General features: G+C 58.3%; 1 protein-coding gene across 9 annotated transcripts in view; it reads right to left on the reverse strand.

The window, feature by feature from the left end:
* The window catches only part of CROCC (ciliary rootlet coiled-coil, rootletin), a 76,469-nt gene that overhangs the window by 42,222 nt on the left and 7,474 nt on the right, over positions 1-26,773 (reverse strand). For 3 of the 9 annotated variants that reach the window (XM_044996358.1, XM_044996357.1, XM_044996355.1), the window contains exons 1-8: positions 21,373-21,596; positions 19,105-19,246; positions 17,951-18,102; positions 5,381-5,572; positions 3,654-3,737; positions 2,956-3,053; positions 1,158-1,323; positions 379-485 (exon numbers count right to left, since the gene is read on the reverse strand). In XM_044996358.1, the coding sequence (XP_044852293.1) occupies positions 379-485; positions 1,158-1,323; positions 2,956-3,053; positions 3,654-3,737; positions 5,381-5,572; positions 17,951-18,102; positions 19,105-19,246; positions 21,373-21,426 (995 nt within the window). In that variant the 5' untranslated portion in view covers positions 21,427-21,596. Of the gene's footprint in view, positions 1-378; positions 486-1,157; positions 1,324-2,955; positions 3,054-3,653; positions 3,738-5,380; positions 5,573-6,963; positions 9,468-17,950; positions 18,103-19,104; positions 21,349-21,372; positions 21,597-26,773 lie in introns of those variants that run through there. The other 6 variants (XM_044996356.1, XM_044996359.1, XM_044996363.1 and 3 more) reach the window with 6 other exon arrangements.

The following is a 26,773-nucleotide window of genomic DNA, read 5'->3' on the forward strand; positions in this document are numbered from 1 at the left end:
ACCTGCAGGGCGTCTGCTTCCAAGGGGGCCTGGCTGGGATCTAAACCCACGGGAGCCCGACTGTTCAGAACCTACACCACCCCCGCCAGGGAGAAGGTCATTATAGGCCCCCAGGCAGGACACGCAGAGAGGGAGAAATCAGGCCGGGCGGCCAAACATGGCTCCCAGGGCTGGCTAACGGGTTTGTGTGGGGAGTGCAGGGGAGATCAGGAGGGCTGTTCTGCACTCAGGTAGTTCTCACAGGGACCCTGGAGGAGGCGCTGTAAGCCACGGGGGGCTGGGCAGCTTTCCCAGGCCCAGCTCCTTGTGCTTTGGGACGAAAAAGAGCCCAGCAACCGCCCGCCCCAGGCACACCCCCTGCCCCACACCCCTCCTGACCTCTCGGTCATGGTCTTCATCTCACTGAAGTGGCGCCGGAAGCCCACCACCTGCCTCCAGAGGGTCAGCAGCCGGCTGTGCTCGTTGCTGAAGTAGGTGTTGAAAGACTGGGAGAGGAGAGAAGAGGAGAAGCAGTGACAGCCGGACCCCCCTCCCCAGGCACACCCCCTCCAGCGCTGCCAAGGGCCTGGCCAGCGCACCCCGGGGGAAGCACAGGGCACAGCGATGCATCGCTGCCTGGCTGGATACAGAGCACCTGGCTTTGATCCTCCATAACGCCCCACAACTGAGCAAGCCCTGCACCCTGCATGGCTCTCGGTATCCCGAAGGCGCCGGCGCCGCTGACCTCAATGGCAGCGCCAGGCAGGACCCTTCGCAACAGCTACGTTTATACAGAGCTTTTCACGCGGCAGAGACCCCCCTCCCCCCCACAAGGGGCTTGACCCAGCTATGCACAGGCAGCACCACTGAAATGCAGCCACCTCTGGGGTGACGCAGTGACCGCTGGCACGGAAAGGCCCAGAGCAGAGAGACTTGGCTCCCACTGATGGTAAAAGGAAGTTGCAGGGGGGACACATGACAACAAACCACCTCTCCAGGAGCTGGGCTAAGGGAGGCTCCCAGCAACGTGCTGCGCAGCCTACGGCCAAGGCGCTGCCTCTCTGGGCCGGCGTGAGCCGCCCCGGCAGCACGTGTGCAGATCCGTCTGTGCCCAGCAGGACAGTGCCCACGGGACGGGCATGCACGAGAATGACGCACTGAATCTCTCCGGCCCTAACCTCCTCCTCTCGCCTCCACTCCACCTCCCGCTGCTCCAGCTCGTTGCGAGCTTTGGTCCAGTCGGTCGTCAGCTTCCGGATGTCCTCGCTGAGGGCCTGGTTGGCGGCGTTGGCCTGGTCCAGCTGCTCCCGCAGCATGGCGTTGACCTGGGCCAGACTGGCGCTCCTGGAGACGGGGACACAGCGAGAGCGTCGGCACCGACCGAGAGAGCAGGAAGGAAAAGAGGGGCCCACGCAGAGGTGGGAAGGGACCGACTCTGGCATGGGGCAAAGGGCCCAATGTGGAGGATGGGCCCTGGTATCGCAGCTCTGAGACACCGAACAACACAGATCCAAACGCTTCATTCAGAATACGACAATCACTGCCCAAGTCGAGCGCCTTCCAGCCAAGCGCCTCCTGGCCCTTTCCAGACATTAACTGAGCCCATTGTCAATAAGGGAGCTACAGGGATCCGTTCACCCACCACCGCCAGGCAGCCACCTCTGGGGTGCAGCGTGGCAGCTGCACGTAACAGGAAGCAAAAAAAGAGCCCATCCAATCGAATTTGCAGAGGAGATTTGGGGAAGCCCAACATAATAACCTGCGAGGGAATTGGGCCGCGAGGCTGGAGTTAACACCCTGCCTCATCTAAAGCACCAGGGACCGATAGCGAGCACTAGTGCTCAGGACAGCTTCACGCCGCAAAATACACGGCACTTCCAAAGTGCAGCTGCTAGGTGTTAGTAGTGCAGTACTCTGTGTGTGTGTGTGTGTGTGTGTATATATAAAAGCCAGCGACACCACTGCCTACAGTAACCAGCCATCCTAGGAGGGGTGTGTGTGTAAAAACCAGTGACACCACTGCCTACAGTAACCAGCCATCCTAGGAGGGGTGTGTGTGTGTGTGTGTGTGTAAAAGCCAGCGACACCACTGCCTACAGTAACCTGCCATCCTAGGAGGGGTGTGTGTGTAAAAACCAGTGACACCACTGCCTACAGTAACCAGCCATCCTAGGAGGTGTGTGTGTGTGTGTGTGTGTGTGTGTGTGTGTGTGTGTGTGTGTGTGTGTAAAAGCCAGCGACACCACTGCCTACAGTAACCAGCCATCCTAGGAGGGGTGTGTGTGTAAAAACCAGTGACACCACTGCCTACAGTAACCAGCCATCCTAGGAGGTGTGTGTGTGTGTGTGTGTGTGTGTGTGTGTGTGTGTGTGTGTGTGTAAAAGCCAGCGACACCACTGCCTACAGTAACCAGCCATCCTAGGAGGGGTGTGTGTGTGTGTGTGGGGGGGGGGGGGTGTGGGTGTGTAAAAGCCAGCGACACCACTACCTACAGTAACCAGCCATCCTAGGGTGGGTGTGTGGGTGGGTGTGTAAAAGCCAGCGACACCACTACCTACAATAACCAGCCATCCTAGGGTGGGTGTGTGGGTGGGTGTGTAAAAGCCAGCGACACCACTACCTACAGTAACCAGCCATCCTAGGAGGTCCCCTGTCCAAACATGGACCCCGCCTGACCCTGGTTAGCCGGGGAAGCTGGACAGGCTCACAAGCCCCGGTGGCTCGGCTGCAGGGAAATGCTGGGCCTCAGTGCAGGCGGTGCCAGGCGCCCGGACTCCAATGGCAGATTCCTGGCACAGCCCAGGCTCCACGGAAGGTGCCGCTCGTTCTGCCAGCCCAGCATGATGCCCAGCCAGGCACTAGAGGCCCAGAAACATGGGGCTCCGAGGGTGCAGCTGCCCAGACCCACCTGGGCCCCGGGCCCCTGCTGTGGAGCCCCGTGGACAGGACCCCTCCAACCCCCGCCCCCGACACACCTTTGCTGCTCCTCCTCCAGCCGGATGAGCGCGTTCTCCAGGTCGTTGCTGTGCTCTTCGTCCTGGCGCAGGCGCGAGTCCGTCATGTCCAGCCGGCTCTGGGGGAGGGAGGGGGCGGTGGCCGCTTAGCAGGGGGCCGGGGGCCCTGGAGAACCAGCCCGTCCCTTCGGCCATGGGACGGAGAAGGGCAGCGCGGGGCAAGCGCCCCCCCAAACACCACCCAGCCCTGCCGGGACCCACCTCCACGAGTCGGTCAGGCCTCGGCCTGCCGGGGGGCAGTTCGGACCAGCTGTGGAGCTGGCTGGTGCAGCCTGGGCTCCCATCTGTCCGAGCAGGAGTGGGGCAGGCTCATGCCAGCAGGTCCAATCAAGCAGCAACAAGAGAGGCTCCGCCCGCCGTGACGGAGTCCCTGAGCCAGCTGGCACCCCCGGCGGGTGGGCAAAAAACAACGGCGGGTGTATCCCACCCCCACGCCGCCCGGCGCCGTCCCCGCTAGTGGGGGCTGGACCATAGAGAGGCTGTTCCAGGCTTGGCTCGGAGCTGGGCCTTTCGGCTCAGGCAGCCACTGCTCTTACTGTTAGATCAAGAAGTCGCCGGTTCAATCCCGCGGACAAGGACCCACCCAGGGACGCCGTTTCACTAGTGGGCGTGGGGTCCATCGGGCTTTTCGCTGGCACTGGGAGGAGGGCGACACTCACCGTGAGTCTCTGCTGCTCCAGCTCCGTTGATTTCTCCAGCAGCTGCTGTTCCACCTCCCCACACTTCTTCTTGTACTGGAGAACCTGCGGGAACGCTGCAGCTCAGAGCCGGCTCCGCGGACGCACGGCAGGACAAGGAAAACACAACCACAGAGCTGGCCGGCCCCCACACCCTCCCTGCCGCACCCACAGTGCCCCGCAAGGCCCCTCACTCCTGAAATCCTAACCACCATCAGCTGAGCCCCAGGGCAGGCCCTTTCCACCCCACCTAAGTCGCTAGTTTGGTAGGTTCAAAGCGCCAAGTCCCTGCAAGCGGGGCGGGGTCGGGGGCAGACTGGTCTCCCTACCCCATAAGCTGAGACTCTTCAGCTATGTCCAGCAGGGCCCTTCCCCCTCCCGCAATGCCCCACCAGCCTCCATCCGCTGGAAAGCCCTCAGCGACGGAGCAGCTCTTTGAGGAGAGACTAGCCCAGGACTCCAGGGAGGACGGACTCGCCTCGAGGCCGCTGCACTGAGCCCCCAGCCACTTTGGGGGCCGGGGGCACCTTTCCTTCCAGCCCAGGCCCTGCCCGCTCTGCACGGACATCACAGATCCCAGAGCACTTCGCCCGTTTTGCTCAGACCGCCTTAGCCAAAATATTCTGTGCAGTGCCGGGTTGGCTGCCACTCCCCTGCCCCCCAGAATGGGTGCCGTATATACCCAGTGAAATCCGCAGCCTCCAAACCCCAGCTGGGCAAATTCCAGAGCGTCCGAACGACCCCGCCCCACTCACAGCTAGTCGAGCCATCAGGGAAAGCAACCCTCAAGGGGTTTATTCAGAGTCAGAAACCGCGTTTTAAACGGTCCTCAGAGTCTGACACCCAACAGTGCTTGCAGGGGAGGGACTGAAACAAGCCAGAGCTGAGCGGGCAGATGAGCTTGGAGAATGCAGATGGGGCCTTCTCTGCACCAGCCTGAGGGTTCCTTGCCCTGGGTCAGGCAGCCCCTTCCTTTCCTTCAAGCCACCCTAAGAGATAATTCCTCCCCCAACCCCCCACAAGCCTCTAGGTGCCTGCCACGGCAAGAGGACAGCCCCTAGCTGCTAGTCCCAGAGATCGCGCCTCCCGGGGTACGTCTACACAGCCATCAGGAGGGGTGAGGGCAGCCTGTGTAGACATGCCGGAGCTGGCTTGGATCCCACTAGATCAGTGGCTCTCAACCTATTTACCATTGCAGGCTGCATATGCAGCTCTCCGTGTTAGGTGCGCCTCATCCACACAAGCTATAGCAGTGGTTCTCAAACTTTTGTCCTGGTGACCCCTTTCACACAGCAAGCCTCTCAGTGCGACCCCCCCATCAATTAAAAACACTTGTTTATATATTTAACACCATTATAAATGCTGGAGGTGAAGCAGGGTTGGGGTGGAGACTGACAGCTCGCGACCCCCCGTGTAATACCCTCGTGACCCCCTGAGGGGTCCCGATCCCCAGTTTGAGAACCCTTGGTCTATATACTGTCTGTATGGACCTGAGGATGTCACATGAGAACCAAAGTGCAAGATCATGGCTAGCTCGAGTAGCAGCGGCAGCGAAGCCGTGGCCACCTGGGCTAGTCCTAGGCAGATCAAAGCTAGCTCAGGTGTGCTGTGCCTGCTCGAGCTGCAGCCACACCTCCTGATGGCAGTGCAGCCTCTCCCCAGAGCCTTCCCACCAGCACACCCCGGCCTGTCCGGTGCAGGACACTCACCTTCGCCTGCAGCTTCTGGACGAGCTGCGCCTGCCGCTGCTGGCCCTCCTGGTAGGCCTGGAGCTTGCGTTTGTAGGCGGCCTGCTCCTCCTCCAGGCGGCGCCGCAGCTCGATGTTCTGCTGGGCCAGGCTCTTGTTCTCCAGCGACTCCCGCTCTCGCTCCCCGGTCTCCAGGCGCAGGGCCTGCTCCAGCTGAGCCCGGAGAGGGGGGAAAAGGGTCACTGCAGACACGCGTTACGACCGGACTCTGGCCCCTCGAGCCATCCCTTTCCCATGTCCCATTTGGAAGGATTAGCCCCCAACAGAACCCAGGGCTTCCCCTGGGTGCCACAGCGCGCAGCGTCTTTGAATTCGTGCTCTGTAGGAACCTGCTGCCAGGACAGGGTTAAAGGGACATTATTTGTACTTTTTGCATTGCAATAGCACCTACGGGCCCATCACGGACCAGCACCCAGTGCCAGGCGCTGCACAAACCCAGACCACACACACAGCCCCTGCCCTGAAGAACTTGCAATCGAAGTAAATATCCGGCAGCTGAGGCAGAGACACGGAGCTAAAAAAAACCTAATACGAACAGAAAGGGGCAGCGATATATTTCAATGAAAACATGCTACGTTTGCACAGCAAGGCCCCGGGACCCTTCCTTTCCGGTTGCCTTTGCAGAGCCTCCCTGATCCGTCTGCACAGGCAAAGGAGAGTTACTGAGCTGTTAGCACCCGGGAAGGAATCTCGCACTCAACAGCCTTCAAGCTAGAGCAGAAGGCCTGGAAAGTGAAACTGACCGGTCTAGCCTCACCTTCCCCAGCTAAGCGGGAAAGATCAAAGCAGCCATTCAACAACTGACCAAGCTCTTAGGCCCAGAGTATTTATCCTGGCAGCTCCCCTCTGCCACGGGCGCGAGCTTTGGGGTGCCCACTGGGGCCAGGGATAAATATTGTTTCTCTGCAGCAGAGGCCTCTCCGAGTCACATCACATTCTGATGCCCCAAACCCAGCCGAACCTCACACCACCCTGCCTGCTCCGCACAGAGGGACAAAGACACTTTGAACAGGTTATTGCTGCAGCTCGGGTTAGCCACCCTGACTGACGGGTCTCCACCATCTCCAGCCTCCCACATGCCTTGAAAGCAGTCCCCTGCCTGCTGCTAGGTATGCACCTATTGCTGGAGTCTGAGATATCAGTGCCTTCTTATCTGTAGATGCTACTGTAATAGAGAACCCAGCCGAGATCAGAGTCCTGTCGTGCTAAGCACTGATCACACAGTTAGTACAGTCTCTGCCTCTTGAGCCTCAAGAGATCAGACAGAAATGGTGGGAGGGGAAACTGAGGCACAGAGAGGCAAAATGATTTGCCTAAGGTGTCACAGGCAGATTAGTGGCAGCATCAGGAGCAGAACCCAGGTCTTCTGACGCCCAGGCAAATGCCCTATCCACTAGGCCACACAGCCTCTCTAAATCCTTGATTTCCATTCATCTTATCTAAGAGAAGAGACTCAATGTATTACAGAGCCAAACCCCGACCCACTTCTGCTCCGCTGTGGCCAACGGAACAGAGGCCATCCCAGGCCACCCCGAGCTCCTTACCATTTGGTTCCTCCGCCGCAGCTCCATCTCTTCCCCGTGCTTGGTGCCCAACCCCCGACAGCTCCAGCGGATGGCTTGCTCCAGCTTCCGCAGCAAAAGACATTGCGAGATCAGTGCTTGGGACCACTCCATGTACACAGCACAGAGCCCGGGTGCCACAGGGGCTGCATGCTGCTAAGTGGGCATGCTCTTCCCTGGCTGTCAACAAGAAGAGAGCCCCGCGGCGTGCAAAGCAAACCCTCCCATGCGTGAGAACACAGCAACGCAAACCATGCACCGAACCCCTGGCTGGGTGAGAAAAAAGTCACTGCCCTGTGATCCCCAGCAAAAGGCGAACAGAGTTCTGAGAGCAAAGACAGCAACTCTGCGTAGACTGACGCCGGCATGCAAATTTACGATCCCAAGTGACTTGGAGATTAAATGTTTTGCTTGCAAAGAAGACTGCAAAAAAGCTCACCTATACATAGCCAGCCTCCTGGGCTCCCACAGCCTGAAAGGATAAACAGCAGCAATGCTGCTAAGCTGGTGGGAGGGCCCTTCAGGGCAGCCCTTGTAAAGGCTAGGAAAGGGGTCTGGAATCTGTAGCAAGTGGCACACAGGGCAATTCGCACCAGGGCAACATCACGTCTTGCATGATACGGGCAGGCAGACTCCTGGTCTAATATCATCTGCGTTATTACATGACACGAGTCAGAAACCAGGCTGGAGTGAACAAGACTCCACCTGTCTGCACTGGGCTGGGAGGGAAGGTTACCGAGCTAACGGAGAGAGGACGCACCAGTAACACCAGTTCCCACTGCTGGGCACAGACCCTTGGGGTAAGCACAAGATGACGTGGGACTGGCTGACCAATGAGAAAAGTAACTTCTGGGGACTTTACGCCATGTTAACAAGCATTAAAAATACCTGTCACATCTTCTAACAAAGGCAGAAAAAACTAGATCATCTATTTAGGGAGCTGTTCGTTCATTTATTTGCTGCGCAAGATAAAAGTCTCTCCCGTACATGCACACAGACCTCAGTCAGGGAGCTCCCACCCAGGAGCCATCCAACCTCCAATGGGGATTCCTAGTATAAAGCAACAGTGACAGGACTCGTAAACCACAGAGCTTTCCCTGGGGATGTGACACACAAGCCCGTGCTGGGTCGGGGTTTGGTTCCTTCCATGAACGTAAAAACGGGGCCAGGCTGATCTGACGAGGCGGAGGGAGCTGGGAACCCTAAGGTGTGATTTACGAGCTAACACATTTGAGGCTCAGCTGTGTCTCACGAGGGGCACAGGGGCTCAGGAGACGGGGGGGGGGTCTCGCTCCTATCCAGTCAGTCAGAGGACAGACCATCTCTGAGCAGCGTCTCTAGGAACTCAGGGCCTGATCCATGCTGAAATCAATGGGAGCCTTTCCAGCGAGTTCAGCAGGGTTTGGATTAGCTCCTCCCAGGGCCAGAGTGGGTGTTAACTTGACACAAGCCATCCCGTTCTGTAGAACTCTGTGGGTCACGGGTTTGGCTCCTGCTCCATCATGGGGAGGAGAATCCTGCCTTTGCAGGGATGTCAAGTGGGACATTCACAGGAGGCAGCTGATCCAAGCCCCTCGTCAGTTACTCCCATCAGAGAGGGGTTCGGCAGCGTGGTGAGCCGTGCACCCCAACTGGCCAGGGGGAGTGGGGAGGTGTTGAGTATTTTGAGGCACCCAGGGCCACAGGGATGCCCTCGCTACCCATCTGCTGTACGGGGTTCATGCCTTTCCAGACAGCAACAGCCTTCCGCTGCAGGATACCCACGTCAGCATTGGTCACCGGGTCCGGCCCCCTCAGGCGCAAGCTCTCCTCTAGCTGTGGCGGGGAGGCAGGTGGAGAGACAGAAAACAGACAGCATGAGCACAGACCCCCCCGCCCCGGAGGAGCCAGGCCCGCCCCAAGCACAGACACCAGCCCAGTGCCCACAACCGCACACACAGCAGGGAGGGGAAGCACCAGATCTCCCCAGGAACGGTCCAGCCGAGCTGCAGGGAGAAGGAGCGATGGAGAACCCCAGGAAAGGGGGAGAGAAGGAAGAGACGGGGGCAGAGGGTGGGGCCAGCCTGAAGAAAAGCTGGGGGAGGAGAGTTTGGCTAATTTGGTTGCGCAGCAGAATTTAATCATCCCCAGCCCAGCCCCGGGAGAGCCAAGCGCAGAGAGCTGCCATCTCCACGAGCTCCTCAGGCCAGGTGCAAAGAGCCCAACCACTGGCGTTTAGTCACCCAGGGGAATCCAGCTGGATTCGTTTTTAAATGGGCAGCAGACTGATTTGGTGCGTTTTAAGTCAGGTACCAACAGCTGATTCGACAGAGCCTGCGCCAGCTTCGCACGTGCGGCTCTGCCAGGCTGGTGCAGTCCTGGGCTCCCCCCATACGGCTCTGGCAAGATGCTTCAGTCGTCACCTGCAGCCCCCTCTGATATTTCCAGTCCTACACGTTCCACACACAGCTCAGCCGGTGCCCCACAACCCTGCTCTGCTCCCCCACCCCCCGGTATCCCAGCCCTGGGATCCCCCCTCAGCTCAGCCAGTGCCCCACAACCCTGCTCTGCTCCCCCACCCCCCGGTATCCCAGCCCTGGGATCCCCCCTCAGCTCAGCCAGTGCCCCACAACCCTGCTCTGCTCCCCCTCCTCCCCCCGGTATCCCAGCCCTGGGATCCCCCCTCAGCTCAGCCGGTGCCCCACAACCCTGCTCTGCTGCCCCCTCCTCCCCCCGGTATCCCAGCCCTGGGATCCCCCCTCAGCTCAGCCGGTGCCCCACAACCCTGCTCTGCTGCCCCCTCCTCCCCCCGATATCCCAGCCCTGGGATCCCCCCTCAGCTCAGCCGGTGCCCCACAACCCTGCTCTGCTCCCCCTCCTCCCCCCGGTATCCCAGCCCTGGGATCCCCCCTCAGCTCAGCCAGTGCCCCACAATCCCGCTCTGCTGCCCCCTCTTCCCCCCAGTATCCCAGCCCTGGGATCCCCCCTCAGCTCAGCCGGTGCCCCACAACCCTGCAGCACCTACTGAACTCTTGAGGCTTCTAGAGCTAAAACTGCCCCTTGGGTGGTGGTGGCCAAACCACCCACTAGGGTTAAGGTGTCAACTCAGCCAGCACAAAGAGGGCTCCCAAAATCATCCCTCGGGGGCTGGAAGCGGGTTTCGAGCCAGGTGCCCGACGGCGAAAAGCCAAAGCTTATTGCAACCCCCGCGGTGGCGGTCGGCGGCCAGAACAGCAAGCCAGCGGCTGCCTCCGTGGGGCTGGGCACGGAGCAAAATCCTCCCCGCTGCACAGCAACCAGCTCCCACCCCCAGCTCAGCCGGGTCCCACCACCCAGCAGGACAGGCCTCTAGCCGGCCTGTCCCACAGAGAGGGGACTGGGTTGGCTCTCCCGGCCAGCACTCTCCAATCCTGGCCCCCCGGCTGACCCAATGGGCCCAGGGGTCTGGACTGAGGGCAGCTCATTCAGCACCCTGGGTCTATCCGGCTATTGGAGGGGGCTCCTCCAGGCCAGAAGGAAGAGCGGGGGGATCCCCAACTCTCTCTAGCCTGGAGGGCAGCAAGGCAGAGCAGGGCCCCCTCTCCTGGGCTCTAGGGAGGGAGGGAAAGAACCTCCCAAATTCTCTCGTTTCTACTCCCGTTTTCAAAGGGAAGAGCCCCCCCCCCCGCCCCTGCCCCCATAGGGCACTGCCTGGCACGGCTCTGCTGCCTTGGGCAAGGCCTGTAACAGGCCGGCCTGCGGGCCACAACCCCGGGATGGGCTCGGCGAGTCCGTTCTTGCAGCCGCGGCTGGTAATGGCATTCAGCTCCCCAGGCAATACCCTCCCGCCCCAGGGTTCCCTCCTAGCATCCCTCTGCAAGGGCACAGGGCACCCCCCGCTCCCTCCCCAGCGCCCCCCGCCCCAGGCATCCACAGGGCAGCCCAGGGGGTCGCCACTTGCCCGCTCCACTCGCTTCTTCACATAAAGCCCAGGGAGGTCCTCGGGGGGCGCGGAGGGGGCCGGATCCTCAGGCTCCATCCTGCAGGCAGCGTCGCCAGACATCTGCGTGCCCAGCTCCTTGCAGAGCCCTCCCTCTCCCGGCTCCAGCGAGGCACAAAGCCCCGGCGCCTTCGAGAGACAGGCTAAGAAATCCAGCTGCCGGCGGGGCCCAGTTTGTGCATTGTCTCCCCTAAGCCGCCCGGAGACTCATTCACATTCTAATGGGCGGCTCGGAAACGAGACACAGAGCGACCGTAATCCGTGGCCTGCCACCGCTCCAGCCGGCCTGCACAGGCCCAGACGGGGTCGCGTGACCAAGCCGTGGTCGGCAGGGGGTCTGAGGAGCTGCCCGTTCGTTCCCAGCTGGAGACTGCTGGCCAGGGAACTCCCGGGTGTCTGCACCAGACATGGACAGACAGACACTAGGCCCCGTCCTCGGCGCGCCGGCAGCCAGAGAGCGCTGTGCAGAACTCCCCCCCAAGCGGCGTCACTATGGAGATTCAGAGGAGTTCAGTTTCGTTTGGTATTTGGGCTCCAGTGATATTCCCCCCAGTTCTCCATCCTCAAGGGTCTTGATCCAGACACCTCCCCTCCCCACCCCACCCCCGAACTAATCAATGCCAGCCTGAGGGGGTGGTTCATGAGCAGGGTGCTCCCCTGGCACGCACACCGCGCCACAGGGCATGTTGCCTCTGCAGGAGGGCTCAGGACCCAAGGAACACGTCAAGGATCATCACTCCCTGACAGGCTCATCAGCTGTGCCTCAGTTTCCCCATCTGTAAAGCGGGCGTGACAACATGCACCCACCCCATACGGCGCTTGCGTGAGTGACACGCTTCGAGGTGCTTGATGTCTGGAGAAGGGGGAAGGGCTCTTATGGCTACTCCAGGCAGAGGCGTTTCAAAGCAAGAGGCGCTCAGGGGGACAGCTTGCTAACGCAGCGGAGAAGCAGCAACCTCTCAACAGGGGGTGGCACCAGTGTCCACTTCTGGGCACTTACAGCACGTGGCCCCGAGAGACTATGGGCACTGGCGCTTCAGAAACTCTATAGGTTAGAGGACAGGGCACCCAATTCCCAGTGAAGGGACCACAGGGCCAGTCTGTGCCTCCCGACAGTGAAAAGGGCCCATTAACAGCTGTGCCTGTCTGGAAGTTTAACCCCCTGACTTTGCCTTCTTTAAAAAATAGAAGTGTTTCCTCGCTTAGAAAATGCAACGGATTTTAGCCACAGAGCAGCACTTCCAGTCCCAGGGGATCAGGTCTGCTTCTTCTCCAGTCAGAGCGGGTGAATCAAGCAGAGCTGGGTTCTAGTCCCAGATCTCCCAGTGACCCGCTGGGTGACCTAGGGATTGGCCCTTCCCCTCTCTAGGCCTCAGTTTCCCCATCAGTACAATGGGGTTAATAATATCGGTCCGTATTTGCAAGACACGTTAGCAGCGCGGTACAAGAGCTAATATTAGAACTGATTCATGTTTTTGTTTCTGATCTGTCCCTCTTCTCCTTGTCATACACATTCTCTCTCACATCTAGCCACATGCAAGCCTGAAACATACAGACTTGCTGGGTGTCCCGGACTTCCTGTTTGCTTATGGACCTTGTACTTGCTGCTGAAAATCCAGCTAAACCGTTATTTTGGACAGGGGCAGGAATCAGGGGAAAAAGAAGAAAAAAATTAAATATCAGGCAAGCTACCATGAGCCAGATCACCTTGGGCCCTCCGGTTACAACACTGGAGCTAAAGGGAAAATCCCAGTTTTTTCTCTAAAAAGACAAAATGTTTAATTGTGTAATAGAATAAAAACCCAACAACAATACGTAGTGCTTATGGGGCAGTCTGCCATCCCCACAGCTCAAAGCCCTTTACAAAGAAGAGTCAGTATCTTTGCGCCCGTTTTACAGCTGGGGACACTGAGGCACAGAGCGCTGCAGGTCAGTGGCACAGCTGGGAATTACCACCAGGGCTTCCGACTCCCAGTGCGGTGCCCCGGCCCCTGGATTGTGTTGCTGCATTTGCGATGGCGGAGACGTGCATCAAAACCGCCTCTGCAGCCCCAGGAAAGCCAAGCAAGATCCCCGAGACCGAGAAGCCAGAGTTACCAGGCCTCACACATTTAGCCTTCATTTTCGGGGGCCTCCCGCTCAAATGGGGGGGGAAAGGATTCCCCAACTGCAGGGCCAACCTGCTCCCAAAGAGATTTCCGTCAGCGGCCCCAAGATCTGGCCCGCTGGTATCTCGAGGCTGTTCTCAATTGTTTGTATCGTCCCAGCTTGGCGGAGTCTGGAATAAACTGCCCACGAGGTGACCCCGCCCCACCTCTCTGCTCATCTCATGATTCGTATTATTACGTATTCTGTAAACGGGGGCTTTTCCCCAGGCTCGGGCCCTGGAAGGAACAAAGTTTACCATCTCCCCTAGCAACTGCTGCCTTAGCAACCGGGGATTCCTTCCATTCTTCTGCCCCGTTGCCACGGACACCAGGGCTGTCGCTAGCCCAAAATGCTGCCTCAAAAGAAGATGAGAAACTGTGAGGGGGCCTCGCGCCTCCGTCACAGCCCCTCCCCCCCCCCAGGGTAGGTCAGTTTCTGGGGTACAAGTGCAGAGACGCCACCAGGCCCCATCATTTGGGGTCTGGAATATAAAGGAGCCGGGTTACGCTGCACGATTCCCCACTGGCGAGCTGCCCCCGCTGTTGCCCTCACCCCCGGCCCTGCGGCACCCAGCTGTACCAGTCAGTGCCCATGCGCCCCTGTGCTGACAGCAGGGGCCAGATAGCGCCTGCTGTGATGGTGATTTCACACGGGGACACTAATCCACTAGGAAATGGACAGAGACCCATCACCATCCCCAACTGCTGCACCACGGGCCACGGCAGTCGCACCAGATGGTAGCACCTGCCGGTCACCACCAACCAGGACTGCACTTGAAACAGTTCCTCCAGGGATGGGCTGGGCTAGCAAAGAGGAAGGTTGCCACTGGAGAGGCCAAGCGGATCAGGCACAGGACTGGGACTCAGGAGACCTGCATTCTGTTCCCGGCTCAGCCACCGGCCTGCTGGCTAATCTTGGGCAAGTCACGTTCCCCTTCTGTGCCTCAGTTTCCCCACCTGCACCAAGGGGATAATGATCCTGACTTCATGGTTTGAGACAAGCGCTATGCCAGAGCTGTGGTTTATTATTTCCATAAGGACAGACACGCAGCCACCATCACTGACGCGAGCTATGCCGAACGCTCCCAGGCCAGCGAAGCCAGAGATAACCGCCGCTCACATGCTTGGCCTCGAAGGAAAGAATCTGCCGTCATTCGGACAGAACTAGGGCTCATCAGTCATCGCCCCATTCCCAGCTCACAGCGCGTGACGCTCGGCGTTCACAAAGAGCTCCTCGCGCATCGACCTGCAGCGCCTGGGATCAAACCTCTCTCCGGCCAGCTAGCCAGGGGAACCCTTGTAGGGGAGAGAGATCCTTTCCGCAATGATCCCAGACTAACCCAGCGTGGCTGCTGCCAGAGCACTGCCCCAGCTGCGTGCTCACAACACACAGACATTGGAGCCAGTCACCCCTCCGTACAGATGGTACTGCGACCTGGCGCTTGGGGAGTCGTTCCTGTACTGCCCTCAAAACATATCTGAATTGGGGCCACTGCCTTGGAGTGGCTGGTATTCCACTTTCACGCCACTCAGCTCTCTCCTCTCCTTCATCACCCTCTGCCGTCAACCATGCCGCCGAGATCACTGGCCCCCTGCAGCACTGATCATTGCTTCTCGTGGGATCCCCGGCAACCTCCCCACGGAGTCTGCGCTTCTCCTCCGAAGCTCCCCAGCCTGCCCGCCTCTCGGCCTTGACCTCCTCCTGCCCCTGCTAACTACGGGTACATCTACCCCAGAGCTGGAAGGGGTCAGTTTTAGCTCAAGGAGACATACCGGCGCTAGCTCCGATCCAGCTAGCGTGCTAAATATAGACCTGGAGCCTCAGCGACACAAGGGGCTGGCTGCCCCCAGTACGGACCGATGGCCGCAGACAGGGTCATTCTTGGGGCGGTCAGCCAAGTCCCCTTCTCCCGCTGCCCCTCACTTGGGAGCAGCCTAATACCACCCCGGCCCCCTCCTTCAAACAACTCCCAACCTCCAGCTCCCGCGATCGCCCCTTGCTGGGGGTGTATTCTGCGACATCCGCGTGCAAAGTCCTCTGCACAGCGTGTTACTAGCTGGGTGCAGGTCAGCTGTCATACAGCACTACTATCTACATACGCGCACAACCACCGCCCATCACCCTCCTTCCCCCCGCGGGCTGGAGCATCCGCCCACCACCCTCCCCCCCCGGGGGCCGGAGCCCACCAAGGGGCTCTGACCTAAGTGCTTTTCACAGAGATTTGTTACTGCACTTGGAGAAATCCAGCAACAAAACCTCCATTCAAGCAGCCCGACGGGCGGGAGTTGGGAGTGGGAGGGTCCCTCTGGCCCAACTTCCCTCTCAGGGCCTTCACAAAGGGCGGGATTCAGAGCCTCTGTTGTAGCTGCTGGTTTGAAATCAGACGCTCAGTGTCACCAGGAGGGGCTTTTCTGTGCTTTAACCCTCGCAGCCTGCCCGGCTGTGTCAGGCGCAGGCCAGTACCCCACCCCCAAGGTGAGTGCCAAGGACACCGACCGGCTGCTATCCCAACCACTAGCCACCGGGCCTTTTATTTCCCCTGGGGCAAGTCCCAGCAAGCCCTGGTCACATTCCCTGCAAGAACATGCCCAGACAGGCCTGTGATCCTGGCGTGGACGAGAACACGCACAACTTCCCTCAGAATCAACCAACCTGCGTATTCCACCGGGTCGCTGCAGTGCACAGGGCCCCCCGGCAGGGAAACACATTGCATGGTGGGCTGCCAGTTTTGGCTGGACACGTTCCTGGAGGGTTCATCCCCTGACACACTCTTTCATTAAAGATTAATCTCTAACGCCTGGAGACTCCAGGGCAAGCCTAGGGGGGTGGCAACTCTTAAGTGCATTCCGGGCTACAGCCCAGGAGAGACGTGTTACCGTTCGGCCCCCGCAAGCACGTTCCCAGCTTGGCACATCAATGCGAGAGAGCTGGGACTTTCCGCCCAGCAGGAGGTCGAGACCAGCCAGGCATGTAGCTGCACGGGCTCCCCTAGCGAGGCAGGAGCAGCCAAGACCCTAGCAGCAATGTACACTGGTAGAGAACCAGGAGCCCCCTCTCCCCACAGCGCTCACTGGCGAGGGCTGAGTTGAAATGCTGCACAGACGCGCTGCGAGGTGGAAACTCGACCCTGCTATCAGAACATGCTTCCCAGCCCCGCTGCGGTGCTTAACACGGTGCCAAAGGAGCGCCATTGCCTGAGGACAGCAATTCCCTGGTTTCTAACCAGATCTCAGGGCTCAGCTGGTTTCAATATGTCTATCCCTCTATAGCGGGGAGGGATAGCTCAGTGGTTTGAGCATTGGCCTGCGAAACCCAGGGCTGTGAGTTCAATCCTTGAGGGTGCCATTTAGAGATCTGGGGCAAAAATCTATCTGGAGACTGGTCCTGCTTTGAGCAGGGGGTTGGACTAGATACCTCCTGAGGTCCCTTCCAACCCTGAGATTCTATGAAGGGGAAGAGTTGGGCTTAACACAAGGTGAGATGTTCTGAGAACAGTGGCTGGGGAAGAGCCCTGAAGGGAGGGGGATCCCCACACCCGGTCACCAACCCCAAGAGACTAGATGCCAAACTGAACCCAGGAGGTTTGCTTCCAAGCCAGAACACAGAGGGCCCCATCCCCAGTGCGTGGGCCTCCTGCACACACATCCTCCTGGCACCCTCACCACCGGCGCTGGAGGCCAAAGAGAGGAGGAGGCTCCAAGGAGACCCCGGGGGGGGGGGAGGGAGGATATTTCTTCAGACTCCGCTGCCCTGCTGCACCTCAGTAAGGCCTGATGACTAGAGCTGGGCAAATCACAGATGGTTCTGTTCACTGCTGGTAATGCCAAAAAATGGGGGGGGGGTCTCAAGATATTTTGGGTCACCTGAAAAAAACAAGATTTTTCTAAATTTTTGGCCAGGAAAACACAATTGTGGCTTGAACGAAGAAAGGTGGCAGCTCGACATTGAGCATTAAGGGGGGATGTGATAGAGGTCTCTAAAATCACGACTGGTGTAGAGAAAGTAGATAAGGACGTGTTATTTACTCCTTCACATAACACAAGAACCAGGGGTCACCAAATGAAATTCCTAGGCAGCAGGTTTAAAACAAACAAAAGGAAATAGGTCTTCACACAACACACAGCCAACCTGTGGAACTCTTTGCCAGAGGATGTTGTGAAGGCCAAGGCTATAACAGGGTTCAAAAAAGAACTAGATAAATTCATGCAGGATAGGTCCAATAATGGCTATTAGCCAAGCTGGGCAGGGATGGTGTCCCTAGCCTCTGTTTGCCAGAAGCTGGGAGTGGACGACAGGGGATGGATCCCTTGATGGTTACCTGTTCGGTTCACTCCCTCTGGGGCCACTGTCAGAAGACAGGACACTGGCCTGGATGGACCTTTGGTCTGACCCTGTATGGCCGTTCTTATGTTCTTATTTTCCCTTTAATGTTTTTGTCATAAAATTCGAGGGCATTTCAAAGTGAAAAATTGAAATGTTTCATTTGGAAACTGTCCAAAGGAAACATTCTGACATTTTCAGAATTTTGTTCAGTGTTTCCCCCACACACACACACCATCCACTTCAACCAAAACACTTTGGTGAAATCAACCGGAATCTGCAGAATGTTTCAGTCGCCCTCACTCTTCATTTTTTTTTTGCCAAAAACAAAGTTTCAGATGAAAAGTTTTGCCCAGCTCCAATGACGACTTCCCCTCCTCACCATTGCAGAGCCCCATTTCTGGCACAAAGGACTTCTCCCTGAGCACAGAGCGCAGTGGGAGCTGCCTCACCACATCCTATGGTGCCTGCCTGAACACAGACCAGGGCGGGGGGATGGGGGGGTCCACCCCCATCCGGACAGGCACGGCTTCCCACACCTACCCTCTCGCTGATGGCATTGTATTTGATGGCCAACTCATCGCGTTCAGCCCGGCTCTGTGCCAGCAGGTCCTCGACACGGGACAGCTCCTGCTGCAGGATGCGGTTCTCCTCTTGGAGGGAGAGGAGCGACGACATCTCCCCAGGGCAGGCTGCTGCGGGGAGAAGAGTGAGAGCCGTAGCAGAGCAGGGCAGGACGGGCATCAGCACCCGGCTGGGGGCACCCACCCCAGAGCCACAGGGAGGCGGCTGCCTGGAGAAGAAGCTGGCCCTGTGGTTCTCCTACCAGAGGTCCAGATCGCCCCGGTTTAGGGCATGACATCAACACCAGAGGCAGCCTCATGGGTGATACGCACCCATCGGTGCCACAGAGCGAGGTGGGGCCAGCTCAGCCCTGTCCCCTTCCTACCGAGCCCGGGGCAGCGGCGCAGCAGGGATTTCCAGGGTGCTCTCAAACACAAGACTCCCGAGGCAGCGGCCAGGGGCAGCACGAGATGTAGAGCCCTTTGTGGGAAGATGGAGGCTGATGGATACAGCCAGACCCTGGGGTCCAAGAGATGGAGAAGAAAGTGGGGCCGGGGGTGCTGGGGGGGGCGGGGGGGAATATCAAGCCCCGCCCTGGGCTGCTTTGCTGCCTAAATCAGCGACCACCTTTGGCAGTGGGCAACCAGGCTGGGCCCTCCACCAGCGCACAGTCCCGGGGCACCGAAAGGGTTAATCTGGCGGCCGTGGGTGGCCCAGCTCCCCGCTGGTTTGGTGGGCCCCACAGCAAGGGAGGTTTTGTGGGAGGGGCCACGAGCCTTTAAAGCGCCATTTTGCACTGCATGGGGGATGGGGAATTTAGCAAGGCAGCTGGCCTGCCTGGATCCAGAGGGGATCTAGGGTCTGCAAGGGCGGCTGCACTCCACACCATCCAGGCTTGGCCCTGGGGGTCCTGGCAAGCTACCCGTGCAGCCATCAGGTGGGCACAGCCTGGCAAGGGCCAGGAGCCGAGAACCCGCCGAGAAGCTGCTCCTTGGTGGCTGTGGCTTGGCGTGGCCGGGCAGAACCCACGCACTTCCCCAGCACGAGGCTCAGCCCGGTAGGGCACGGCGGTGGGCAGGATTAGACGGATGGAGACGGGGAGCGGCAGGGGGGCAGGACGGCCACAACCCTACCTGGGCTCTCCTGCTCCGACAGGTTCTCGGCGACGATCTCTCGGATCCGGGCGGGCAGGCGGGTGGGTGGCGCGGCCTCAGAGCTGCCCCGAATGGTAAGACTCTTCCCCTCCCCTGAGGTCAGCACGCTGCTCTCCAGCTTCTGTCGGGCGCAAACACAGCAGGCTGAGGGCAGGAGCCAGGCCCCTACGATTGGACTCAGTCAGGGACAAACAAATAAACCGAATCCACTGGACTTTATGACATGCCACAAAAATCCCTGTTAACACCCAGGCTGCTGGCCACTGCAGGTTTCATTTTCCATCCTCATTAGCTTAAACGTGGCAGCATTTTTTTCCCAGGAAGGACAACAGCACCTCTAGGGTCCGGGTCAGCACCTGCCTGTCCTGGGTTCAGATCACGTCAGGCTCCTGGGTCATTTCCCTTTCACTTGTCACCAGCAAGGCCGGCAGATGGTTGTTTCAGATGCAACGGGATCAATCCCCCCTGCCCCCAGGGAGATTCAGGGGCCAGGCCAGACCCGATAGTCACCGGGGTCAGGCTGAGAACGAGAGGACAAGAGGATTTTTACTGTCAGCCCCAATCAATGGGGCACCAGATCCTAGCGTCCAGCTCCTGGCCCTGGGGCGAACAATCCTCACACCCCATCGCTCACTCTCTAGTGCTGGGCTGACAACCCAGGAGGCTGAAGTCCTCAAGTAGGGCCTGAGGTTGATGGTGGGTCCATCGCGGGCAGGGCAAGCTCCCACCGTGACACCATCCATTCAACCCTCGGCCTCACTGCAGAGGCAAAGGGGGCCGGGGGTGAGAAAGGTTTTCGTGGGGTGTGGAAATCTGGGCACTAGGGACCTGTCCGGAGACCAACCCACATGCTTTACACAGGCCACTGAACAGCCACCAGGATGGAAGCAACTTCCCATCGCTCCAGGCAGTTCAGACCCAAACCGAGAGCTCGGAGGCAAAAGGCTCCCCTGGTTCCATTACCAAGCCCCAGCCCCTCCACTTATCCCAAGCTACTCGGGGTGCAGTTCAGAGCTGTGACACCCCCAGAGCCCAGGAATGGGCAAAGCTCTTTGCAAACACTTTCCAGGTGCAAGCTCCCCAAGGGGCCCTTACAAACATGGTCCTGATCTCTCTCTGCCCCGCTACGCCCGTCCCTGCCAGGGCAATGCGGACAGGCACCCTTTACCCGTAGGCTCACCTCACACCGAGAGCACTACGGGATCTTCCAGAGAGCCTCCCCCCCGGCCCGGAATGGACTGAACTCGGCGTCAGACCCAGCCCTGCCTCCAAACCGGGTTCCTTTGCAGCTTTCGTTTCAGGGGACAAAACCAATGCCCGAATACAGTCAGGTGCCAGCGTCTGCACCCGTTTGATGCTAGACAGGCGAGGCCTGTAAGGGGGCCCTGACCGGCTGCTTCTGTAACAGGAGTCTGAGTTCTCGTCCGCCCCGTTCCTACTGCAGGACTCTGCAGCCCGCTGGAGAACTTCGAGGAGGATGCGGTTACAAGCATCAAACCTGAGCAACAATGTTTTTTAAAAACCACTCCTATCACTCCCATGCCTGGCACGTGCTTGGGAGACCAACACTCCAGGATGGACTGAAATACACCCGCGCTCCTTTAATACCTGGCTCATACACCTCCCACCCTGAGTCTCCAGCTGTCCAAGCAGCAACTGGGAATATAATATTCCCGCTATTGCATGGTTTAAAAAATAGAGAGGGGGGGGCGGAGAAAACCACCTTTCAGGCATCACCCATATATCCTAAAAGCTGCATCCGCTTGGCAGATCACCCTTAATCCAAGCGACCAGCGTTTTCAAGGAGGCCTTTCGGGACTGGCTCATACACTGTTGCTACCCAAACAGTCAAGGCAAAGGGCAAAGAGGGGTCTCTGGAATATACCAGGGGCCTGACTCGCCTCTGCTTGGCCCCAGTGTAAAGCGGGAGCAGCCCCCCTGAAATCAGTGTGAAATCCGAATCAGGCACTGGGTCCCTCCCCCAGCAGTTTGCACGGCCCTGGGAGGTGTAAAATGGCTCAGAAGTCGGGACTGGCTGGAGCCACGGCGCGGCTGGGGGTCGGTGCCACACTTACAGGCTCCGCTTGCCAGGCGAGGAAGCGCCTGAAACCCAGGGCGGCCCGGGACTTTCAGATCCGGAGTGAGACCAGAACCGGGCGCTTCCCTCCTCCCCGCAGTCCCTGCCCGGATCCTTTCAGCTCCGCATCGGGACCAGCCCCCTCGTCAAAGCGAAACCACCCCACCGACCTGGATCACCGCCTCCAGCTCCGGCTCGTCCGCTGCGCGCTCGGGGGCGCTCATGGGGGGTCGCCGGGAGATCCGCGAGCCCCCCCCCCCAGCCGGCCCAGCCCCGCCCGGCTCGGCCCAGGCCAGCGCCTCCCCTCCCCGGCTGCCAGCGGCTCAGGAGCGTCCCATCGCCTGGGGCCACCCGCGGGCTCTGCCCCGGACAGCGGCGGCTCCGCACCCACCGCGCAGCGCCCGGGGACTCGCGAGTAGGATCGAGCCCCACGGGCAGGGAGACCCAGGGCGGCCCGGGAGGAGGCAGGCGGCCGAGGAACCCCGCCCCTTCCTGGAGATTTCATTCATGGCCATCGGCTCCCTGCCCGGGGGTCCTAACGCCCCCCAGCCGCCGGCAGAGGCGCAGAACCCGGCCCCGGACGTGGCGAGTTGCTTGGGGCGGGCTTTAGCCACCGCAGGAGCCCGGGGTGCTGGGGGGACCGAGGGGGGAAGCGGATTCTACATGCACAGCCAGGTGCCCCCAAGAAGTTTGGGGAGACTAGGATAAAAGGGTGTTAAAACCCGTGAATCGACAGGGTTTAAAGCTGAGTGTGGACAGGGTCCAGCAGGTTTCTGCTGAGTCCAGGAATGTAAGATTCAAGCAGGGAGGGGACATTGCTACAGGGATGGAGAATATGCAGTTGCCATTACTGACAAGGAAAACTTTGGAAGGGATATTCAGCCTCGGGCTTCCGGCAATCTCGAACTATCAAAGATCAGGATAAAATCCAGTGGGCGGGGGGGGGGCAGTTTACCCCACATCTGCCCCTTGAAGGGCAGATTAGCCACAGGGCCAATGGGGCCCGTGCCCAGGGGCCCCAGCCAATTGGGGGGCCCTGGACAAATTGGCACCCCAACCTGCTCACCCACCCGTCCGGCACTCCTGCCAAGGGGCAGGGTGAGGGAACGGGGACTTGCCCTACTCCGCCCGCCCGACGTTACTGCTGGGGAGTGGGGGAAGCCTGACCCCATTTCCCTAGCAGCAGCGAGGTGGGGGGACTGCAGGTGGAGGGGGTGAGGTGGGGCTCCCATTTGCTCTGGCCCACGGCCCCACAAACTGTAACCCGCCTCTGGTCTTGAACCTTCTTCTGAGGCGTCTGCTGCTGTCCACTGTCAGAGACAGGATACGGGGACAGACAGACTGATCCCTGCCATCCCTCAGCATCCAGGAATCTCTCAGACCGCCTGGGCCTGAAAGCTCCTTCCTCTTACCAGCTAGTAGGGAACAGGGATTCAGGTTATCAGACTCCTACTAGTCAAAGGCTGATGTGGCAGATTAAGCCCCCAAGAAGGGTCCAGCTGAGAAATCGGCCTGTTAGAAAACCCAGCACCTCTCCCAGGCCTGAGAATGTTGCTGTAAATCACACGATGCTTTAAAAAGCACCGTGCTCTCAACCGTGTGCATTAGCCCCTCCCCTCTCCGTGCCCCCTGCCACTAGCGGGTGGGGAGAATCAGACGAATGCTTTGCCCTTCTCTGGAGCCTTTTGCCCAGGAAGAACCCAAGGCGCTTTACAGACTAATGAAGCCGCATAACACCTCTGGCAGGTGGATTGTATTAGACCCATTTTACAAGTGGGGAGACTGAGGCACAGAAAGACAAAAGTGACTCGCCCTTGATCACCCTGCAAAGTTGGTGGGAGAAGCTGGAAATGGAACTCTGGGTCCTGTTCTACCCACTAAGCGACACTGTCTTGAATAAAGGCAGCTTCAACCTAGCAACCTGGTCTCCTGAGAAGCCAGAGGGATGGACAGCAGGATTTACAGCAACTGAAGCAAATGGCACAAAAAGGCCCTTATAGTGACCCAATCAGGTCACACTGCGTCCTATTGCCTACCAAGGTATAGTGCATCTAAGGGATGTCTACACTGCAACGGGTAATTGCAGCTCAGCTAGGCAAACCAGCGCTACCTCTAATCCTGCTAGCAACTCTCAAAATAGCAGTGAAGACGCAGTGGCATGGACCCTGGCACAGGCTGTACCTAGGGTTCCAGATGGGCTTGCACAGCCCACGCTGAAGCCTGTGCCACTGATTTCTTTAGCCGTATTCCTAATGGGCATGGCTCCCCGAGCTGCACTCAAACCTCCGCTCGCAGGGTAGACATACCCAAAGACACAGGATTCACACCGTCCTTCTGGGCTCACAGCCGGGACCCTGACTTTACACTTCACAGCTGTCTCTTGCACAAGCATTTTTAGAAGAATCTCCCACTGTTGCACTAACACTGGTGCAGCTCTGCTGGTGCAAACCCTAACGGGGGCCAGTCATTGGTGTTATCACCACTGCCCCAGCTAACCTGCCCTCTGGTGGACAAGGTTCAAAGGGGACATCTCTGGTGTCGCCAACATCATCATCTGAAAGCAAAGCAGGGTGCACTAGGACCCAAGAGTAGCCTGGCTTTGGAGAGGGGAGGAGGGGGGATCAAGCCAATGGGGGAGAGGGATATGGGAGATGGTGCTTCGCCCAACCCCTAAGGAACCATCACTATGACAACTTCACCCCCCCATTACTATGGTGATACAAATGTGGCCAAACTCCATTGCTGAAGAATCCCCCCTTTTCAGACCTTGATGGGGCTTAAGCGGAAGGGAGGCCCTTTGATTTCAGTTTTCACTTTGCTAAACTTTCCCGGTAACTTGTCAGTATTTATTACAAAAATTAGACAGCGGGTGGAAATCAATGCAAAACATTAACAGCTTTCAGGATAAAGATCAGAGTTACTGTGGGGAGAGGGGACGCCAGGAAAAAAGCAACGGGTAGAAAAAAAGTAAAAGTATTGAAAGTCAAAGCAGTTTAATACTGTGGTTTACTTCACAAATTGGACACTAACCGTATTTATACCCACGCGTGCATCTTCGGCTACATCGTCTTATTTCAACACACAGCCTCACTTTTAACACGGACTTCTTATTAACAGAAACACTTCCACCTAATGTGGATTGGATTTCCTTAACACACTCAGTATTTTCATGTACCTGAGTAGTCCCAAATTTGGCTGTAAACCAGTCACAATGGAACAATCGCTTTTGTGAAACCTGGAAATATAGGACCTAACCACATCAGCCACACCATCAGGGGCTCGTTCACCTGCACATCTACCAATGTGATCTATGCCATCATGTGCCAGCAGTGCCCCTCTGCCATGGACATTGGCCAAACCGAACAGTCTCTACACAAAAGAATTAATGGACACAAATCAGACATCAAGAATTATGATATACAAAAACCAGTCGGAGAGCACTTCAATCTCCCTGGACACTCAACAGCACACTTAAAAGTGGCAATTCTTCAACTAAAAAAACTTCAAAAACAGACTCCAATGAGAAACTGCAAAACTGGAATTAATTTGCAAACTGGACACTGAATAAAGACTGGGAGTGGATGGGTTACTACAAAAACTAATTTCCCCCGACTGTTACTCACCCCTTCTTGTAACTCTTTGAAATGGGCCACCCTGATTACATTGGCCTCATCACCACTACAAAAGTGATTTTTCCTCCCTTTGCATCCGACGAAGTGGGTATTCACCCACGAAAGCTCATGCTCCAAAACGTCTGTTAGTCTATAAGGTGCCACAAGACCCTTTGCTGCTTTTACAGATCCAGACTAACAAGGCTCCCCCTCTGATACTTTCCTCCCTTGGTATTCTACTGTTGAGAATAGCCCACTCCCACTTTAATTTAATTGTCTCATTAGCACTGACCCTCCACTTGGTAAGGCAACTCCCATTTTTTCATGTACTGTATATTTATACCTGCTACTCTATTTTCCACTCCATGCATCTGATGAAGTGGGTTTTAGCCCACAAAAGCTTATGCCCAAATAAGTGTGTTAGTCTCTAAGGTGCCACAAGGACTCCTCGTTTTTTTAACTGACAATGAAAGGCCTTAAGTAGAAGCAAAGATTGGAAGAGCCCAGTGTCACCCATGAAGCCATCCGTAGAGAGGTTAGGTTGGTAAGAATCCTTCCCAGACAACAAATATTTTCATCTTAAAATCAGCCTGTAAACTGAGAGAATCTCATACAAATAGCTAAGCCCAGAAGTCCTGCTGTCTCTGCTCGTAAGCATGTCTACCCTAGAAACACACTTTTGGGACGCTGTTAGCACTACTTATGTTGCTGTGCTCTACACGTAGGCATCCATTTCGAAACACCTACGACAGACAGACTGGTTCCGGAGCTGACCGCTCAGATCTCAAACACCCCAGATTTGATGGGAGAATTGGCAGACACTGGATTCGAACCCCCCAAATCCGAAGGCCGTCCCGCCAGGTGCTTTGATCCTATATCAGATCTCAGGGCAGAAGAACCCGGATATCTAGGTCCAATTGGCTCCCAGTCCAAGAAGGTGGAAAACTCACGACCCAGCAAGCAGGGGCGGCTCTACGTTTTTGGCCGCCCCAAGCAGTCATGCACGGGAGGCGCCCCGGAGCCGCGGGAGCAGCGGACCTCCCGCGGGCATGACTGCGGAGGGTCCGCTGGTCGTGCGGCTCGGCTGGACCTCCCGCAGCTCCGGGCGGTTCGCTGGTCCGGCGGCTCCGGTTGAGCTGCCGCAGGCATGCCTGCGGGAGGTCCAGCCGAGCCGCGGGACCAGCGAACCGTCCGCAGTCATGCCTGCGGGAGGTCCGGTCCTCCCGGGGCTCCGGTGGACCTCCCGCAGGCATGACTGCGGCAGGTCCGCCGGCCCAGCCTGCCGCCCCCCCCCCTCCCGGCGGCAGGGAACGCCCCCTACATTTTGCCGCCCTAGGCACCAGCTTGTTTTGCTGGTGCCTAGAGCCGCCCCTGCCAGCAAGACTTCTGCCACCTGAGAGATGTGGACGATGGGCTTTTCAAAGCCACGGGATCTCCCCGCAGAGTCCCGTCCTTACATGATGAAAGGCTCAGGTGAGCCTCCAGCAGAGTCCCACTAAAAGTCAATAAAGGCAGCTGGGATAGAACTCTGCATGCAGGGCCGGCTCCAGGCACCAGCATCCCAAGCAAGTGCTTGGGGCAGCAATCTGCAAGGGGTGGCGGTCCCTGTGTTTTTGCCCCAAGCAGCGTGCCGAATTGGCGCCGGGGCGCAGCTTCTGTCTTCCGGCTGAAGACAGAAGCTGCCTCTGAATTGCCACCGCCGCAGAAACGCACGTGCCGCCCTAACGGCACATGGACTGCCCCCGCCGTCCCACGGCAATTCAGCACAAAAACAGTAGAACCGGCCCTGTCTGCATGAGCAGACAAACTGGGCAGAGCCCGGCCACCTCCCGCATTACAGCTGTGCAGCTCTGGCGCTGCACCTGGGCCGCCGTAGCCTCGATGCCTCCCACATCAGTGGAAGGGGGGTTTCTGCGGATGCAGTTAATCCACCTCTCCGAGAGCTGGTAGTTAAGCCGAC

The sequence above is a fragment of the Mauremys mutica genome, chromosome 21, assembly GCF_020497125.1.
Source record: "Mauremys mutica isolate MM-2020 ecotype Southern chromosome 21, ASM2049712v1, whole genome shotgun sequence".
Taxonomy (NCBI): domain Eukaryota; kingdom Metazoa; phylum Chordata; order Testudines; family Geoemydidae; genus Mauremys; species Mauremys mutica.